Source organism: Balearica regulorum, chromosome 1 (assembly GCF_011004875.1).
Source record: "Balearica regulorum gibbericeps isolate bBalReg1 chromosome 1, bBalReg1.pri, whole genome shotgun sequence".
Taxonomy (NCBI): Eukaryota; Metazoa; Chordata; class Aves; order Gruiformes; family Gruidae; genus Balearica; species Balearica regulorum.
Genome location: NC_046184.1, coordinates 160,042,938 through 160,062,913, shown reverse-complemented (window position 1 = coordinate 160,062,913; position 19,976 = coordinate 160,042,938). Strand labels below are relative to the sequence as shown.

At 37.4% G+C, this 19,976-nt stretch overlaps 1 protein-coding gene across 9 annotated transcripts in view; it reads right to left on the bottom strand.

The window, feature by feature from the left end:
- Positions 1–19,976, bottom strand: part of DOCK9 (dedicator of cytokinesis 9) — a 140,115-nt gene that overhangs the window by 106,997 nt on the left and 13,142 nt on the right. For 3 of the 9 annotated variants that reach the window (XM_075740952.1, XM_075740989.1, XM_075740977.1), the window contains exon 1: positions 13,938–14,548. The exons of 3 other annotated variants lie outside the window; for them this stretch is intronic. In XM_075740952.1, coding sequence (XP_075597067.1) covers positions 13,938–14,099 — 162 coding nt within the window. In that variant the 5' untranslated portion in view covers positions 14,100–14,548. Of the gene's footprint in view, positions 1–1,772; positions 2,066–13,937; positions 14,549–19,976 lie in introns of those variants that run through there. 3 more of the 9 variants (XM_075740969.1, XM_075741024.1, XM_075741006.1) reach the window with 1 other exon arrangement.

Genomic DNA, 19,976 nt, shown 5'->3' with positions numbered 1-19,976 from the left:
ACAAAATAAAAATGGACCGAAATGTTGGTGTTAAATGAAACATAGCGCCCTACTTTTTGCTTTGTGCCTCACAGTCCACTTAGTGCAAAGTGTCCTTGCACCTTTTCATCTAGTTTTCCTCAATAAACTAGACAAAAGCAGGAGTAAAAAGGGATATTATACCATCTGTAATTATATGCCATATATACACTTGTCTATATATGTAACAGATTGAGACCAAAATAGCAACTGAAATGACAGCAAAGACTTTTTTTTATGTGACCTATGTGGAACCTAACTGTTCTTCCCTTGAAATATTGACCTTTGTTTCGAATGCATCCACTTCATCTGAAAATGAAAAAATGCAAGGCAAACACTGGACGTACATTAACCATTAATTTAAATTAGTACCTGGAAAATTATAAGGATGTACTTAATAAATGGTTAAAAGTAAACACAGTAATGCTTTATACTTTTTTTTTTTAAAAAAAAAGTAAGCACATATGCTTGCTGATCAACTGCAATGCTCTAAGTATCTGCAGAAACACTAATATCCTCTCTGAGTATTCACGGGGGAATAAAAACAGTTCTAAATAAAGTTAAACATTCCAAAGGCAGGAAAGCACACACAAGATTAGCTCATATTGTACTGATGAAAATCTGGACCAGAAATCAGAACACACCCATACAAAAAAACACGTTTTACTAACAACTGCTCCGAACAGAATGAAACTAAAGAAAACAGTGTAAAGGAAATTTGTCTCACACACATGTAAGCTTCCAGTTACATAGAGTAACAATTCCCATAAAGTTACAGACGTGTATAACTAAATATAGAGAACCAAGATGTTTTAGTTCAATTTTTAAATGCGTAATGCGGAACTCAAATAAAGGGGGGGAGACATAATTTGAGGATCACAGCTCCCAGTAACTTCAACCACAGCCAGGCAAAGAGGAGACCGTCATCCTTTAATTCAGCAATTAAGTATGAGATATTACTAAGTAAAATTGGAATTTTAGTAAGAACTATCAAAGTACTTCTTTCTACTGATATATAAATTATTAGTTTAACAATCCTCCTCTGTTACTTGAAAAGGTTTATTGTCCTGGCTGGAGAGAGTTGGTGGATTCATTACAGCTTGCTTATTATGTTCTCTTGCTGTACTATTAAGATTCCAACAGAACTAAATATGTAGTGATATAAAAAAAAAAAAGTGCTCTTATTTGATTACCTCCCCCACATACAGAAATATTCCCTTTTCCCTCACAGGAAGCTACTTTAAAACTTTCATAAATAATGTGCATTGAAGGTATTGCAAAATAGATCCTTTAACAGAAGTATACCTGAATTATTCAGACAGTTCTTAGAACATTTAAGTAACATTTAACCCTTACATACACAGTCTTTAGAGTGTTCAAATATATTTTAATTGAAAGATATGCCGGACAGTTGAAAAAAATAGAGGTGCTAGAATGGATTTTTAAGTGTAAGTAGTTTTCATACTAGGTTCAAAGAGATGTACAACTATGCTAGACAGAACAGACACTGAAAAGCAGCTAGCATGAAAACCAAATCCACACTCAGAGACAACCAAAGATTTGTTAAACCTGAACAGCAAAAATTAATTAAAAGGCAGACAACACACAAAGAATGAAGCCCAAATCTCAAACACACCTTCTTCACAAGTAACAACACTGGAACTTCTCATTAGCATCAGATCAACCAGTTTTTCACTAGCAGAAAGAACTGAAATTATTAAAGGAAAGAGATAGCTCATTTAAAGAATTCTTACCAGCACTACCACAGGACCCTCCACTTCTACTTCACAAGGACCTGCATCCTTGCACTGCTGTGGAGACGCTATAATAAGCTCTTTCTTTGGATTTCTGGTTGTTCTTGCCTGCATTCTTTGATTGAATATACAAACAGCAGCAAAACCATATGCTTTTTGGCATCAAAGTAATCAACATGCCAGTGACCCAGTGAAAACAATAGCTTTGTGCAGCACAAAGTACAGACTAGTCTAACTTCTCAGCTGCAGTTTGCTAAATCTGTCACGATGGGAATGCATGACAGACAAAGGCCAGCCCCTAAGCATGTTGTATTCCTCTGGAAAAAAAAAAAAAAAAAGGTGGATCCATTTTAATGCCTTAAGGTTATGAGTCAAATACAAAAGAGAATGTACATCTCTAAAATGACTATGTAAAACAATCCAAGTCTTTTACAGTACTTTAAATTATTGAAGCCTTGATTTTAGAAGTATTGTTATTGTAAAAATTTAGCACTTATTGACAACTAGGCCTCTTTAGAATGATAAAACCTTAAGTGTTACTTTTTTTTTTTTTTAAAAAACATTAACATCACTTGGGTACTATCAACAACCAGCCACTAACAAAGTACATTCTCCAGGACAGCTGCCCCAAACATACATTGCTCTTTTCCGGTGGGTAGAGTGGAGATGCTCTTTCTAATCTTAATGCTAAATCCATGTTAAAAAGTTGTCTTAACATCAAATTGTTCTCACACTAAAAATCTTATATACTCTACAAAAATACTAACTCAAAAATAAAAAAACCTTCAACTTATAAGCACTTTCCCTTTTCCTCTTTTGAGCCAGTTAGCTCACTTCTGTCTTGCACCTTATTACTGCTCTCAGCTCATTCCTCCTTCCTCAGAACCCTCCAGCATTGTAGACATCCATCACTGATCATCCTCAAAAAAACATCGAGAAGACAACACAACAAAATCTTCACACATCTTGAGTGAAGTCACCTGAGAGAACCTCAGTTCTCCAGCCACGAAGACCAGCCAGGCATCACTCACTACCTTTGGCTTCCATAGGATTTCCTTTTTTGCTGACAGTACAAACACTGGGGGACAGGGGGTGGGGTGCGTGTCTCCCCAGTGTTGTGAACAGTTTTCAGAAGTGTCTCTTGGCCTCATGATTCGAGGCTACACAGGGCTTGGTGGTTAGTATCTTCCATTCCTTAACCGCAACATCAACTCAAGTCATGCTTCAACTTTGCTTTTGTAATCCTATCTTCTCTCCTGCTGTACTGCTACTTACAAGACACTGTTCAGCACACACACACTCACAAAACCAAAGGCAGCATTTTTTATCAGGATCATTTCTGTACAACTCTTTAGTATAATGCAAAGCAATTTTGTATGCAACCTAGTTGACATTTTTGGTAATTTGGAAGGTTTGACTAACCCAGCTCCTCCATGCAGCAGTTTTAGCATATAATTGTATGCTAAATTCCTACTGGAAAAAGTGAACTGTGATGGAGAGTTTTCTGAGTTTTCTCCAGGTTTGGAGAGGGGTATTTTGGTTTTCCCTTTGTTTCTTTTTAACACTAATGAGTTGCAACCTCTAAGTGCACAAACCCCAGTGGCTGTACAAAAATATATCTGAGAGAAAGTTCAACTCCCTAGAGAAGCACATCCCTATTTTAGACTCCCTGTCCACTAGAGCAACCAGACAGCTGTGGAAACTAAGCCACCACCTTCATTCAGTTCTCAACTCTGCTCCACTTCTTTGGACAGATAATTATCTCACTTCAATATAACCGACATACTAAATTTAACTTGACATGAATTTTTATCTATTCTCTAATACAAGAGAAAGTCACCTTAATCTGCAGAAAGCAGATCGAGTTATGGGGAAGCTCAAATACCCTCTTTCATTGCTAGTATTTTTAACAAGGCACAACTTCAGGTTTCTTATCCTTCAGACCTAACAAAATGTTAATATCCCTCTCTCTTCCCCTTCTCTCTGGTCTCATGCCTGCATAAGATATTCTTATTTCAGCTTACTGCAATCGTGAAATTGTGTCTGACCAAGAGTTTCCCCATCCCATCCACAATGCAAGCATATTTCTAATGAGTGAACTGAAAGAAATAATAAAATTAACTATGTGCTGGTTTTGGTTGGGATAGAGTTAATTTTCCCCATAGCAGCTAATATGTTGAAAACAGTGTTGATAACACAGGGATCTTTTCGTTACTGTGAGCAGTGCTCACACAGAGCCAAGGCCTTTTCTGCTCCTCACACCACCCCACCAGCGAGGGGGCTGGGGGTGCACAAGGGGTTGGGAGGGGACACAGCTGGGACAGCTGACCCCAACTGACCAAAGGGATATCCCATACCATATGGCATCATGCTCAGCACATAAAGCTGGGGGAAGAAGAAGGAAAGGAGGGGACATTCGGGCTGATGCCATTTGTCTTCCCAAGTGACCATTATGCATGACAGAGCCCTGCTTTTCTGGAGATGGCTGAACACCTGCCTGCCCATGGGAAGTGGTGAATGAATTCCTTGTCTTGCTTTGCTTGCGTGCACGGCTTTTCCTTTAGCTATTAAACTGTCTTCATCTCAACGCACCGAGTCTTCTCACTTTTACTTTTCCAATTTTCTCCCCCATCCCACTGGGGGACAGTGTGCGAGTGGCTGCGTGGGGCTTAGTTGCCAGCTGGGGTTAAACCACAACAAACTATTAGTCCAGATAATAATGATTTACTATGCCTGTGCTCTTCTCTAGGAAAAAGAAGTTCAATGCATTCACTTTTTAGGCAGTCTCTCTAATATTTAGAGACCGAACTCCAGAAAACACCACTCTAAAGCTACTTTAAGAGTTAAGAAGGAAACTAGTAGTTTAGTCAAATTTACAAAACCAGATCTTCCTGTGTAAATCAAGGTAGACAATAGTTCAAGAACATTTAGTTACACTTTACTTTTATTTTGCACCAGCCCCTTTTGTTTGCAGAAAACGGAAGTATACAGAACAGCTTAGACTAAATTATACCATTACTTGAGGATGCAGCTGCCAAACAGGAATTTGTTTCATTGAGATGTGCTGCAATTGCACTTAACTGCAACCAGAAATGCACAACCTTCTTAAGCACAAGGCACTTGCAAATGCTTACACTAATAAAGACTTAAAAATATTATACACTTTAAAAAGTATTTCTTCTGCTTAATTTAGCAAAGGATTCTACTTTTCAACTACAACATTGTTTTATCCTGGTCAGGTATTCTCTTGAATGCATCTGGATTGCTTTGATTTAGTATAAGTGTACCTTCTTTCCTCATCATTCTCCCTATTCTTCTCAAAACATGAAGGACAAAAAGAAAGCCAACAAGCCAGCATTTTTATAACATCAGTTTAAAAATACAGAAGGCTTTTTTCCCCCCTACTGAATGGTTAATGTAATTTCTAGCTTTCATTTCATTAACACACATATACCATTAGAGGAGGTTCTTTTATTTAACAGCAACAAAAGTGTGAAGCAGTACATCCGGAGCTATATCCTGAAATAGACCTTAATTGCTAAATTGATGTGCATTTCCTGTATTTATTTTCTGCTGTGGACTTACTGATTATCTCAATAATTTAATTCACAAAAAAAATACTTAGAGAGAAAAAAAAAAGATACACGCTTCTTACCCAGGCACCACACAGTCAAAAGACATAAGTTACTTTATCAAAAAAGTATATTAAAAAAATTTACCAATAACACATTATGACTCAAAAAGTGAAAGATGAATAACAGGACTTTGACATGCTGAAAAATTATCAACTTGTTACATGACCTGTAGTTTAAAACTATTTAACTACAATTGAAAAAAAAATATATATATATCTACATACACTACTCAATTTGTTGTATCGGGCAGTTACCTGAATGAGGATCAGCAGAAAATCCAGGAAAACAACGCATGTACCAAAAAAGTCACTATACAAAAGTTATTTGATTGCATTTCCAACATGGCTCCCAAAATTGCAGGAAATTACTAGCTAAATAGAGACCTATCTGCATAATAACTCAGATGATTATGGAAACAATGCATTTCATTTTTTTAATAATCACAGTGGCTTGAAGGACTTCCCATGGTACTTTTAACAGTAGTTTTTATATTACTTCCAATAGCTGGCTCTCTTCTTGCATCTTATACCCTGAAGAAAACACCTATGTAATTACATAGGTAAAACAGTTCTCAGTATTCCCAGCATACATCAGTGATTCATCCAGCAAATTTGCTGCCCAAAAGACAAGTTCCCCACTTCCACCCTCTTACTCCTTCAAATCACTTTTCACTCCAAGATCTTGCTTTCCTAATGCACCTATCAAGAGTGATAGCAAGGGAACAGGCAGCATAGGAGAATTCCCTTTGATGGAAGAAAGGATGACTATCCAGCCTCACTATAGGAACAGGCTAAAACCCATTTCTTTAATGGCATTTCTTTTGCTCCAAGTCCCACTTACACTCTGCATCAAGATCACTAAACCTGTTGAGTGGCCAATATCAGCATTCACTAAATCTACCAGCTATAATTACAGCCATCAAACTTGTCTCTGTTGGCTGTTCTAGGGAAAGAGCTACTGCTTAAGCTGTGGCAACTCGTAGGAAGGAATAATCCTGCTGTAGCTTTGCATGTCCTGTATGTGTGAAAACAGAAGGATTTGACAACATCATTTACCAAAACCCTACATCTGTTCTCTGCTCTTTTGTGGCTCTTTAAATTCCCTGGCAACTTACAGCATCCTCTATTAAATAACTTTCAAAAATTAGAAGGACGGATGACTTAAAGATTTTGATGCTTTGTTTTGTTGGGGGTTTTTTTTGGTTGGTTGGGTTTTGGTTTGGGCTAGGTTTTTCAAGCAGTAGCTCATATGAAAGCATGGACCCACTTTAGCAGAATGACAAGCATCATTAAAAGCCAATACTTCTTGCTCTCATCTGTATTAGCAAGAGATACGCTAGCACTGCCCTCCCACACTTGGCAGCCGGCCTTGCAGCTGTATTAAAGGCATAACATTTCACACATCAGTGGAAGATTCAGTGTTGCAGCTGTACATATCTTCATACTGCTGGGTTTCATAAGTGACCAACGAGAAAAAAACAGAAGAGAAAGGAGAGAGAGAGAGAGAGAGAGAAGAGAAGCATAACTCAGAGATATGAATGTGCTGCATACTAGGTAACTTTTCGTGTTGTCAACATTATACCTAAAATACTCCCATTTCACTGACTTTCCTTGGTAAAGCAAGAATTAAACCCATTCTGGAATAGGTAGAATCACAATCCCTCTTTGGAGGGGCATCTCTTTACATCAACATGAATGATGCAAATCTCAAATTTTGTATTATATTTAAAATTACTCTCAAAACATTATTTTTAGGGAGAGAGTAAAAGTAGCCTGGACAGGACAAAGATGCTGAGATATGACATGGAAGAGGTCTCTATCGTAAGTAGGTCCCACTGATGAAAAAAAAGATAACACCAACATACAGGTCTATTACAACTCAAGAAGCAGGAAGAAAAAACCTTATCTGCCTGTTTTATTGGCAACAAAGTTAAAGGATTCTCCCAGTCAGTGCTTCTATTGAGTCCATAATTATTCTGTACAATGTATTTTTTAAAAGCTCTTTATTTTATGGAATAAGAATTTGGCTAAAGTTGTTAACACCAACATGGCATACCTCATTAATATCCCTCAGCTAGATGTTACTATCTGTCAAATAAGACACAGTACCTTAGTTTGGACACTCTTACCCTGTGACAAATACAAACTAAAATAGGTTTAAAATCACAGCGGAACTAAGCAAAATATAGATTAACTTAAGCCTTGTCCATGTCACACTTTTGCATACTGTTACTTATGAAGTATCAATTTAAGGTGCATTCGCTTGACTCACTGGTGACTGATTCATTTCATACCATCTCAGTAGACATCTTTCTGTTTTCAGGGAAAACCTGACTTCCCGGGCAGGGTGGGGCAGGAAGGAAGAAAAAGATCAGTAGAATTTAGTCAGGACAGGAGACTTCAAGATTAAAATCGCACTTCTGCTAAAGCATTTAACTATTTTTCTGACATACCTCCTTACAGACGGGACATGTACAAGCAGACTGACTGTGAGAACAGTATTAGGCTAAAGATGGGTTTTTTCATACCTGAACAATACCTTACAATTATCAGAAACTAATAGGACAGCACAGGCACCAAAGTAAAGACAAAAAAACGAGTCAAAATCCCAAGTCTGAAGCTCTCTCAAGCTGAAGCAGTTCTGCGCCAAGCAAGCCTGAGGTAGGGGTCTTCCTTTTTCCAGAAGCGATTTGCTCCTTGAGATTGTTAATTCACCTCTGCCCTCGGGCTGAAGTAAGAGCACATCTTGATTTGCCTCTAAACTGAAATGCAAACCTGTCTCAAACTTCACACTATAGAGTTCTAAGAAACAAGAACATTGCAAGAGTTAGCAGCTGGCTCACAGCTTTACTTTAATTGCATTTAATTTCATGACAGAATAGGATACCTCCCATCTGTAGATGATTCAAATGAGCATTTCAGGCTGTTCCTAATGCAGGTGGAAGTAAGTATTAATCAGGAAGTAAGAGCAGAGAAGTCAACTCCTTTCTGTGTGTTCACTAAGTCTAAACTGGTCTTTAAAGCAGCATCCGCACAGCTTCTCCACCACAGAAGCCTTCACATTGCTCAAGATCATATAACACTTTAAAGTTACTTCTTTGATGGTTTGTTTTGGTTTGGTTTTTTGGTTGGGTTGGGGGGGGGGGTTGTTTTGGTTTGGGGGTTTTTTTAGCTCCAGACATCTTGCTTGCTTGGAAAGCAGGACATCCAGCTCCCTCAATATCCCCTGCTGCTACATTCAAAGGGAACAATTTTTCTACCTGGATGCAGCCAAATGCCATGTTTTTGGGGTCGGACAAGATAGGTCCAACCTATCTTGTCATGGATGAACAATGGCTTATGCATATTGGCTTGACCAACTATCCTCAGATTTCATCCTCAGTCTTAATTTTTCCTGAAGATACAATGTTTAATCTTATATTTGCATGCCAGCACACTGAGTGCCTGCCAACCTATGTCTGATGATCCTCTCAGGTACATCTTTCAAAGAAATATATTTGCTACAGTAACTACACATTTGGTGAATTTGTGCTGCAATTCCCCCTGCTGAGAGCGCAGAGAGATACCAGAGATTCAAGCATTCTTCCCAAAGGAGTCTAATGAAAGGCCAAAACAACAACAAAAAAAAAAATCTACAGAAACCATCAGGAGATTTAGCCAAAACTACAAGCCAGCACATAAGACACCAGGTTTTTATTCACCCAAAGCAGTAAGATGAAAGGAGATAAAAGTGCTCTCATTCAAGTGACCCATGAAAATCTATGCAACAGTTAGATGCTGTACTCATACTTGTCTGTTTCTTCCTTATTAAGGGGCCTAATGAGGTCTAATTGCTCCAGTTGCTGATGAATAAAAGCCACTTGTAATACAGTTACAAGTTGAAGCAAGTTACAAGAGTGAAACAACAACCTAAGCCATACAAATTATCTGCACACCATTAAAGAATTGCTGCATAAGCTGTTTAAGCACATTAAAAAAACAACTTCCACTTACTCAGCAGAATTACTTCCTTAGAACTCTCTCCTTTGTATATTTCTACTAAACTTTTCTACTTTAAATAAACAAGTTGATGTTAATTTAACTCAGACAGCAAGAACAGGCCTTAATATAAGGCCTTTTAAAATAAACCTTAAAATGTTCATTTATTAACACATCACATGTTAAATCAAGGAAAGTCTTTTTTGAAAAATCATACACATAATTTAATATTATTCTGAAATCAAAATATTTGCAACTTGAATGTCTACTGTAGAGCTCTTTACAGAATGACATAGCTCACTGCTGTCATTAATCTTCCCACGTGCACAGACTTCGGTATATCTTAAAGATGCCACAGTTTATTAATAAACTAAATGACTCATGAGCAGCACAGAAAAAGCGCTTGCACAAAAACTCAGTAACACCCAATGATGACATCGCTGTCAAGTCAGCAGGTGACACGGACTAAGAAACCACAGTTACTAAAATACAAGGTTAGTGATTCTGTTTCCAACAGATACCTAAATCTATCCTATTAAAAGCTGGACATACACTATTTCAAAGTGTCCTGCGTTTTCTTCTCAGAAGTTGTGTAAGCATAAATAAAGTAACAGTTATTCAAATTAAGGATATTTTCCACAGACTTAATATATTAAAACACTACTTAAAATTATTAGGCTACATCTTGCACATACTACAGCTACTAAACTACATCAAGTAGGTTTACCAAATTACAAGGTTCTAAAGCTTCAGAAGAGAAATAGCAGTGTTGAATAGACCATTAGAAACAAACTGAGCAGAAAACATTTCAAGCATGGAAAAAATACAGTTGCTTTCTGCAATTTTCAGACAAAAATAAAGAAAAAAATGTTAACGTCTTTCAGCCAAGTCTGTATCACTTCAGAATTTTCTAGCTCCTCCATTGGCATTGCTAGCACACTCACCTAGCCTCTTCCTTCTGTGAACACTTCAAGGGCCTTATTAGGAAAACTCAAACTTTTAAAATGTTTAGTTTTATTACCTACCATGTCATTCTCCCTTGCTCATTTTCCATTTTTGTCTACCATCAGAAACAGCTATTTAGGCCTTAAACCGTACAGTAACACTTCACTCTTACATAGTCATTGGTTATACAATGATTACAAAAAAAAAATTGGAATTTGAATATAAAAATAAAGGCCATGAAAAAATCCTCCTAAGATAATGCAACACAGTAGAAATAACATGTAATATCATGCTGAGAATGGATTTTTAAAAATCATAGGAAAAGCAAAAGTAATGTAGATCAAGCATACAAGCTAATGTTTTGAAACTGTATCCTGCAACTTACTACAAAATTAAGCAAATTAAAATGTTTTCTCAATATCTGCAGGACATTTGGGGAAAATGTCTTTTCATTAATTTTGATGCAACTTTTAATAGCATCTCAAACTAAATTTATAATCTTTTACTAAAATATTGATTTTTTTTTTTATCCATGTGGACCTAAAGACCCTACAAGATCCTGTGTTTTAGCAAGATAAAGTGTATGTGACAGGCTAGAAATGTTCCCAAAGATAAGATGTATCATTTTCATTGCAAGTTTGAATGACATCAGATGGACAGAAATAAACTGAACTCCTGAGAAGACATTCTTACCCAGGCTTCATTTTATCTTACCTTCAAGCAATCAAAAGAGCAGATCTGCTTAAGATACAAATTTAATCAGATTTAATTAGACTTTAGATATAGCCTCCTGACCTCTGGCTTACAGGGTAAATAAGAAAAATGTATGCTAAAATCAACTCCTTCTGCCTCCTTATTTCTTCAGAGAACAGGAGATTTTTTTCTTCAAGGAGAACTACTTCCCAAGAGCTTTCTGTTCACAAGAAATTTTCACAAATTTGCAACACTGGTTTTGCAAGAGAATCAGTGTGGTTTTAAATTAAAGGACTCCCTGAAATTCACTGGTGTTTTGACAACAGTTCTGTATCAGGAAATACTTGATCCAAAATAGCTAGACAGACCAGATAGCAGGTACAGCCAAAAAAAAGCTGAGGTGAGAAGTTGCAGCTCGAATATGTGTTACAGCACAGACAAACAGGTGAAGTCATACACCCACACTTGCATCTGTTGCAACAACCACCAAAATAAAACACAGAGAAGTGACACACTGCCGCTCTCTTTTGGTCTTGGCCATACAGCTTCCCTTCAGAGAAGAGGATCCCTGTAGTCTTCACCTCCTTGCACAGCTTCTCAGGGAGAATCAAGGTAATTTCTCTTCCTGAAAGCCACCCCTTCAGATGAGGAAGAGCTGGCCGAATTAGCTTTTATAGCAAAGAGTACAAAAATTATGTAATTTAAGAGTTCCATGTGTATACTTAGATGAGTTTCATAAAAACACTTCTCACTGTTGCCAGGACTGCAGTATCTTTCCTCCTCTTCCCACTCTTCACTGAATCCTGCTTTCCACTCCGCAGGGCTAAGTCAGTAGCAACTGCTCCCCAGCCTCAGGCAGCGTCTCAGGAAGCGACAGCCAGTGCCAGCTCTGATTATCAAGAGCATGACCTTTTAATGAAGTCATCCTTTTTTTTTTTTTTTTCCCTTGTAAAATTCTGACTTTTGTCCTTATGGACTACACTAGTCCAGTACAGTGAGGAGGAAGTCATTCTGACCCCCTAATTCCGCACACTCTTCCATACTAACCTTCAGGTATTTATCTCAGGAAGAAGTGTATCTTAATCGACTACTTCCAGTTAAACCTAGCTGACAAAGTCACAGAGGAAAACTAAAAAAAAAACAAACCACTAAACCACAACCCAGTATCATTATTTAAAAGCATCTAGAAATTTTGGAGTTAAAAAAAAAAAACCACAAAAAAAACCACAAAACAAAACTCAAAACATCCCTAAGTTACAGATGTGGAACTTTAGTTGTAAACAGCAGACCAAGAATATTTTGTGCTTAATCTTACCAGTTTGCAAACCAATTCTGGAGGACTAAAAGAAAAATTCTTGCTGTAACACTATCACATAAAACAATAGAAGGAAAAAAACACTACAAAAAATTTTCACTGCAACCTCCAAGTTACATTAATGCATATTACATTTAAATAAAGGTATTTCTTCATTCACTTATCTAACTACACATAGAATTTAAGGCCAGTAAAGGTGCTAGGTCTTAAATTCAATGGAGTACAAAAGTTATTGAAAGTATCCATTGTCCAGAGTTTAACCAATGTCTAATAACAATCTGTATGAGGCTAACTTAAAAATGGCTAACAGTGTAAAAAGGCTTCTAATACCTAGAGGAAGCCATTTTATTTTTAATATCAAACCATATTAAGAATTTATAAAATGCAATACTATCATGAAGAGTAATATACATACTGTAAGTTATGTTAAGCATCTGAAGACAGTTCAGATTATTCTGTGTTCTTTCCTGGAAGCTTATGTATGTGTATCCATGTATATAAAAAAATATATATATGTGTGTGTGTGCAGGCATATATATATACACACACAGGCATGTATATATACACATCCATATCATACATGCACATACACCCCCCTTTTTTCCTTCTATTTGAGTTCAGCAAGAAAGGACCTGAACAGCATAAAGACAACAAAGCTTTGTGAAATTTCTAAAGGCTTTCTATAACTGCAATTGCACAGCGTGGGTACGCCAGCAGGCACTACAAGCTTGTCAAAATCCATCCAGTTATTTCAGTGTACCACACCCCTCTTATTCCAACTACCTAGCCAGTGACAAAGCAATTAACAAGTAACCCCAAATTATTTAAAATAAATATTTAAATCCTTAACTAGCCCAATTTTGAAGTAAGTCGTGCACATTAGCTATTGCAGTTCCACCCCCTCAACCCTAAAAGCAATACATCTGACACACAAATGCGTCATTAACCTGGGGGGTACAAAGAAGACAGTTTCACTTTAAAGCCTGTTTTCTTTGCATCAGGCAAGACCTAAAAAGGCCTTTGAGAGCAAAGTAAAGCAGGTTCAGAAAATAGTTACTGCTTCCTTTAATATTTTTTTTTCTTCTAGAATGCTCTTGTATCTCTTTCAGTAAGTTAAACAGGAACAGAACAGACTCAGAGAAAAAAAAAAAAGAAAAAATGTACTCAAATCCATCTGAAAAAAAAAAATCCCTTAAATTCTGGGTTGCTGTTCTCCCAACAAAGCATTCCTTCATTTTTCCAAATAACGTAATCATCTGTTGTTCTTCAATTGAAGTGCCAAATACATTCCAAGAGTATGTTTAAAGAGATCTAACAGCAGACAATCTTCTATAACAATACCGTTTATGGAGTGCAAATTCTTCAGCACTATCAATACAAATCTAAATGATACACCAAATATGAATCTGAGCTTTAACATCACAGCTGCATGCACACGTGTATTACATGTCACATACATGCACTAACATCCTACAATATCAGGACAACATATATTCATGTCTGTACCTAGCAGATGTTAAATAAACATGATATATATCCTGGTTTTAGTTTAGCTTTCAATTAGCAGATAAAATTATTAATGAAACAAGTTTGTATTTACCAGGGATGAATGAATCAATATTCCTGAATCTTCATTTGGCAAGCTGAATGCTGTGTATTCAAGGGCATTGTTTTCCCCTTGCTGCTTGCAAATATAACCACAGTTTCTCTCAAAAACTGTACGAATGCCTTTAAACAGAACCACACTTGTAGTGCAACCCATTCCAAATCTGTTGAATTTTGCATTTCTAGCAACCCTGATTGCATTTGCAGAATGTCTTCTTCCTTTGCTCGACTTGAATAATTTTCCTGTGCTTCACAGAAATATTTCTTTGTACAATCTTCATTGCGTCCGACATTTAGTATATTCCTTGACTAGAAACCATCAGCTACTGAAATGCAATCCTATTTGCTTAAGCCAAATGCTGCCAAAAATCCAGCCGCAGAAGGCAAAAAATCAGAGGGCGATGAAAAGCAAAGGATACCTCAACTGTAGAAGGTAGGAGGCTTTCAGCATGTGCTATACTCCGTGACAGAGATGAAAAGATATTCCAGAGGGTCAGGGAAAGAGCTCCTGTATTTCAGAGGTCCTTAGAACACAAAGATGAAAGGAAACTGCAAAGATACTGCTGCAGTTTCTGCTGCCAGCCACAAAGAATTCTCATCTGCTGCAAGAAAGCACTCTCCCAGAATGCTTAGCACAGAGTTTGTACTCGCAAACATTTCTGTGCTTGACCTATATGTGCTTTTTAGTCTTTAAAACAAAAAACTTCAAAATAAAAAACTCAATATGAGGGGAAAATTCTTAAATCACTGCTGCTATGGGTAAAGCTGATATGTTATATAAACCTACTTCAGTCAAATCTATGTTATCAGCATGCTATTATCAGTTCAGGCAAACCACAAGGGAGCCGAAGGCTGTCTTTACTTTTTGCTTTCTTCCTCGCATGCAAAGTAATCAGTCAATTCCCACCTGCCAGAAACTGACTTTATCTAGTCCTTGATTGTAAATAGTCAATATCATTAAAAAAGGAAGAAAAAAAAAATAATATAACTGACTGTCTAGTTCAGATCAACATTCACATCTAAAACAAAAATACAGAATGAAGTTTAAAACACATAAATTTCTTGGGTTTATAGTGAGTCACACCTGTACTGATTGAATTTGTCACTACAAGATTTTACTCCACATACTGTACTGGTATCTGTCACACAAGTAGATAGATATCTTTAACTGACACCAAGACGCGTTAAATTTTTTAAACTACTTTTAAAGGCAAGGAATTGGCAAAAAATAACTGCCCCAACCCACACCATAAGATTATCACTCACCCTGTCAGAGATTGCTTGTTAGTTTTATATTTCTGCTAAACTGAAAGCATTGCGATGTATTTACTTATTTACTTACCAAATTGTAAAACTGGATGAAAGAGTGAACTTACAAACTCAAAATCGTTGCAATGGAGTTAAAACAAACTAAATTAAAAGGACTTAAGTGAAGTATGAAGGGAGGAAATAAACAGATTAATGATGTCAGCTACAGATGTACCTCCATGCAAATTAACTTATCTCAAGGAAATACTTGCATGTTCTAATGAGACATTCAGAAGAAATATTTAAGATTTATTAGCATTTTTCCCTAACATCTGGCTAGTTAATACATCTCAGTATGCTTCTCATTATATTTCTAACCTAAATACACCATAACAACACGCAGACACATTGATTTTAAAAAAAAAATTTTTAAAAAAATCAATATTTGACAGTGATCCAAGTACTTCCTGCCAGTCCCATATTCTCAAAGGCAGCAGTTAGCACATTCCACACATTGTAAGAAATACAACTTGTGTTAAGGTAGTTCTGTTAATAAGGAATAGCTTTTTGTGGGGGGCGAATAAAGAAGGTAATGCTGAAGAATTTGGCATAAATTCTACTCTTCAGGGCAAAGATACTTCATACAAAGCCATGAACCCTGCACAGCAACAGCTCTGTACCTTCTTCTGTCTCTCTACTTAACCTACCCTCTTTGAAAACAAAAAGCAAGTTAGTGAGGGAAATGCTTTTCTCCATTCACTAAGGTTGGATAAAGACATCCTTGCAAACACGTGAGGGGAAACAATCATGGAAATTACTATGGAAGGCAGCCCCAAAAATACATTCAGGTTAACTGTTTCTAGTGCAGAAGCCCACCTCATTCCCATTTGGAACGTAGGATTAGAGAGATCTGACAAAGTTCAGGTTCCAAACACGATATTAAAAGTTAAGAGATCACTAAAACAAAGCACTGTTTAGAAGGTTTTTCTGTGCAATTTCAGAGACTTCCTAATAGGAAGTGTTTCTAGAAAAAAAAAAAGGCTCATACCTTAAGAGAGAATGAGAAAAATAAGTCAGTTTACAACAAATTACTATGCAGTTCCTTCAAATGCCTAGAAAATGACCTCACTTTTAAAGAACTAGGTAGGAACTGGAGGAACAGGAAGACAAAAAAAAAATTCATTTGGAAAAACAAACACATGACAGAATCGTAGACTACATCAGGTTGGAAGTGACTCTGAGAGGTGTTCTAATTCCAAACCAATTAAGAGCAAATTTAATTCTGACTATATCTTGAATAAATTTAGCATCACATTTCTACGCTATTTTAGAAAAGGCAACTGAAACTGACTTGGATCAACACAATAGTAACAACAATGACATAAAAAGCATTCCAAATAGAGTTGGAAAGGGATATAAATATGGGAGTATGAGGGGTAGGAAGAAAACACAGGGAGGAGGAGTTTGACTAGACGCTTAAATATTAATATTACGAGAAATCTGAATAGTATGCAACGTAAAGCAGTCAGGAAAAGCTCTGCTTGTTGGCACAGACACTAATTTGGTGCCAAGTGGAAGTTTTCAGCTTCACAAAGGAGATTCCTGCAATTGTAATGAGGAATCACACTGCACAAGCACTGAACATCCAGAGAGATATGTGATACAATGTAATATTATCCATTATGGTATTGCATCTCAAAGCAAAAGACAAAGCTGGAAAAATTCCTGTAAAAGTCTGACAGAACTTTCTCTACCAACTGAAAAGAGATAAAAGACAGCCTAAGGTAAGTAGCCTTAATCCAATGGCAAAAAAACAAACCACAAAACACAAAAAAAAATCAAAATATGAACAAGCCTAGACTGTACATCATATAAGCAGCAGGCTAGACATTTCAAACTGCCTTTTGCTGAGCCTGGGTTATGAAAAAGTCTTTTTCCATAAAGGGGGGGGGGGGGGGGGGGGGGGGAGGGAAGGGAAGGAAGGCTGTAAAGAGGAGACATCACTAATGCCTGTCTTCTGTCAGTTTGTGAGAAAGGGTCTGCACCTGAAAGCATGCAGACTTATGAAGAGCTATTTGAGTTAGGATATATTGCAAACATTACATCCCTAAACCAAACCACCTGTTTATATGGGGAGCAACAAGCTCCTCCTTCCTATATGCTACATTGAATCTGTACTGACTGCACTGTGAGATTCCCAAAGACAAAAAGACTGATTAGTTGTGTCAGCTCCGAGTTGTTCACAATCGTATCTTTTTGAGACGTGCTCTCCTGGACAAGTAATAAAGCAGAAGCTCTAGTTCCCCTCCAAAAATTTGTTGGGAACTGTTTTACAGTACAGTTACACAATTGCTTTAAGGGTTTAACCACCAATCCTCCTCTGATTACAGTAACTGCCTAATAATCACTTTTCAATTGGGAACTAGAGGACTTCAACATGTTAAGCAATCTTTTGACAACCAAATGAGTTCCAACAAGCATAATCGCACAGGTACAAAGTAAAGGTGTGCTAAAAATCAGACAGCTCTAACTAACATTTAGAAGTTTCCGTTTGACATTGGTTAACGTTTACAAAGGTAGAAGTCTTTTGGGAATTGTTACCTGGGTTGATTTAAAATCTTCAGAGGATCCTATAAAATCCTCATTAACAAAATGAGAACTTATTAGAGGCACCTAGACAGAAATTGAACAGTTGAGAGAATACAGATCAAACTGGAAAGACCTTCCAATCGAGTATGTTACTGCAAAACAACGCAGACATTCTGTCCACAGACATGCTGTCACTAAAGCAAAACATTTCATAAAGACACAGGCCCATATCTGCAAGAGAACGTATTTCAGGCAGGATTCAAGCATCTAGGCCCTAGCATAAGAGCCACAAAAATATCCTTAATCTCTTAAAACATTAGAAGTAGGTACTTACATTTTTACCTATAAAGTTGTCCTTGATATTTAACATGCCCAAACTGATGCCATCTTGACAGGAGTGAACATCTGCTTCCTGAGAGATCTTAACACATCCTGACTGAATTCAGCTTTTCACAAAACATGACAGTATTTGTAGGTGGAGCACTACCTTCTATCTGGCAGCTGCCTATATATTGGCTCAGAATGCTAGAGATGTAGGCCTAAAGCCTCCTCAGCCCAAAGAGATTAAAACCAACCATCACATCACTCTTTGGAGTGCCTTAACAACCATATGACAGTATATCAAAGCCAACATGCTCACTTCTGCCTGATAAAGCTATGCTGCAGGAAAGGAGCAAAGATCCAAAAGCCCTGCAAGAAGGAAAAGTGTATATACAGCAGTTCATACTTGATAGGAATCTTCCTAGAGACGAGGAAGAAGAAAATTCAGGTGCTGGTTCCTGTTGCAAGAACTGTTTCTGCAATGATTGCTTCATGCAAATTTCATAGAAGAGCTTCGTCAGGTAATTCTCTTCAAGAATTCATGTTTCTTGAGAATGAATGAACTGTGCTAAAAGCTGCTTTGTGGCCACAACAGTGAGTTTTACTCTGTCTTAAGAGTTTTACTTTTAAGCACCTGATTTGTCAAAACTAGTGCAAAATTGCTTGGATGTGGATTATTCTTAGTAACCCTTGTATCCACTTTCCAGAATGGCACGAAGGAGGATATAAGGAACTACAGGCTGGTCAGATTCACTCCAGTCTCTGGGAAAATTATGACACAAACCCTCCTGGAAGCCATTTCCCAACATTTAAAAAATAAGAGGGTAGTTCTAAGTAGACAACATGGATTTACCAAGGACAAATTATGCCTGACCAACCTGTTTGCCTTCTGTGATGGTTGGCTCTGTGGACAAGGAGATAGCAATGGACATTTAATAATGTTAGTAAAACAAGGCTTCTGTCAGAGTCTCCCATAGCATCCTTGTGGCCAAATTAGGCAGATGCAGTCTGAATAAGTGGATAAAGATGACATCCTGTTAGACAGCAAGTTGAACATGCTGAGCAGACCTCAGTACAAGAAGGATATTGACACACTGGAATGAGTCTAATGGAGGGCCATCATGATGGTTTAGGGGCTGCAGCATATGATGTATGAGAAAAATCTAAGAGACCTTGGATAGTTCAGCCTTAAGTGAAGGCTAAAGGGAGATCTTATTGCTGTTTGCAACTATACAATGGGAGAGTAGAGAGAGGATAGAGCCAGACTCTTCTTGAGGGTACAGTCGTAGGACAAGAGGCAACAGACACAGAATATTCCACCGGCATAAAAGGATTTTAATTTTTTTTAACCGTGAAGGTTGTCAGCTACTGGGGTTAGAGTATTTCCATCTGTGTGGGATATTAAAACCAGTTTGGCATCATCTCTGAGCAACCTGCCCTAATCAGATCTGTTTTGAGCAGGGAAATGCACTAGGCCACTTCCAGATATTTTCCTTTCTACCTGTATGTTTTGCACGCTTGGAGTCCCATGTAATTTTGACAGAGAATCTGCACACTCAGCAAGGCCCTAAGGAGAGATTTGCATCCAACAGAAACAAAAGCTACTGCAACATTAGGAATGCTAAGTATACCACCAGGCTGACGACCAGAGGCAGTTAATCATTCATATGAGATGCCTCTAATGTCAAAGATCTTAGCAAAAGTAAAAAAATAATGCTTATGAAAACTGGAGCAAGTTTTCATTTTGTCCTATCTAGTCAAGGAAACTGTCATAGGTGGCTAATACCACAAGTTTCTTTTAAACTGACAAACGGACAGGCTGGATGGATGGGCCGAGGCCAACTGGATGAGGTTCAACAAGGCTCAGTGCCGGGTC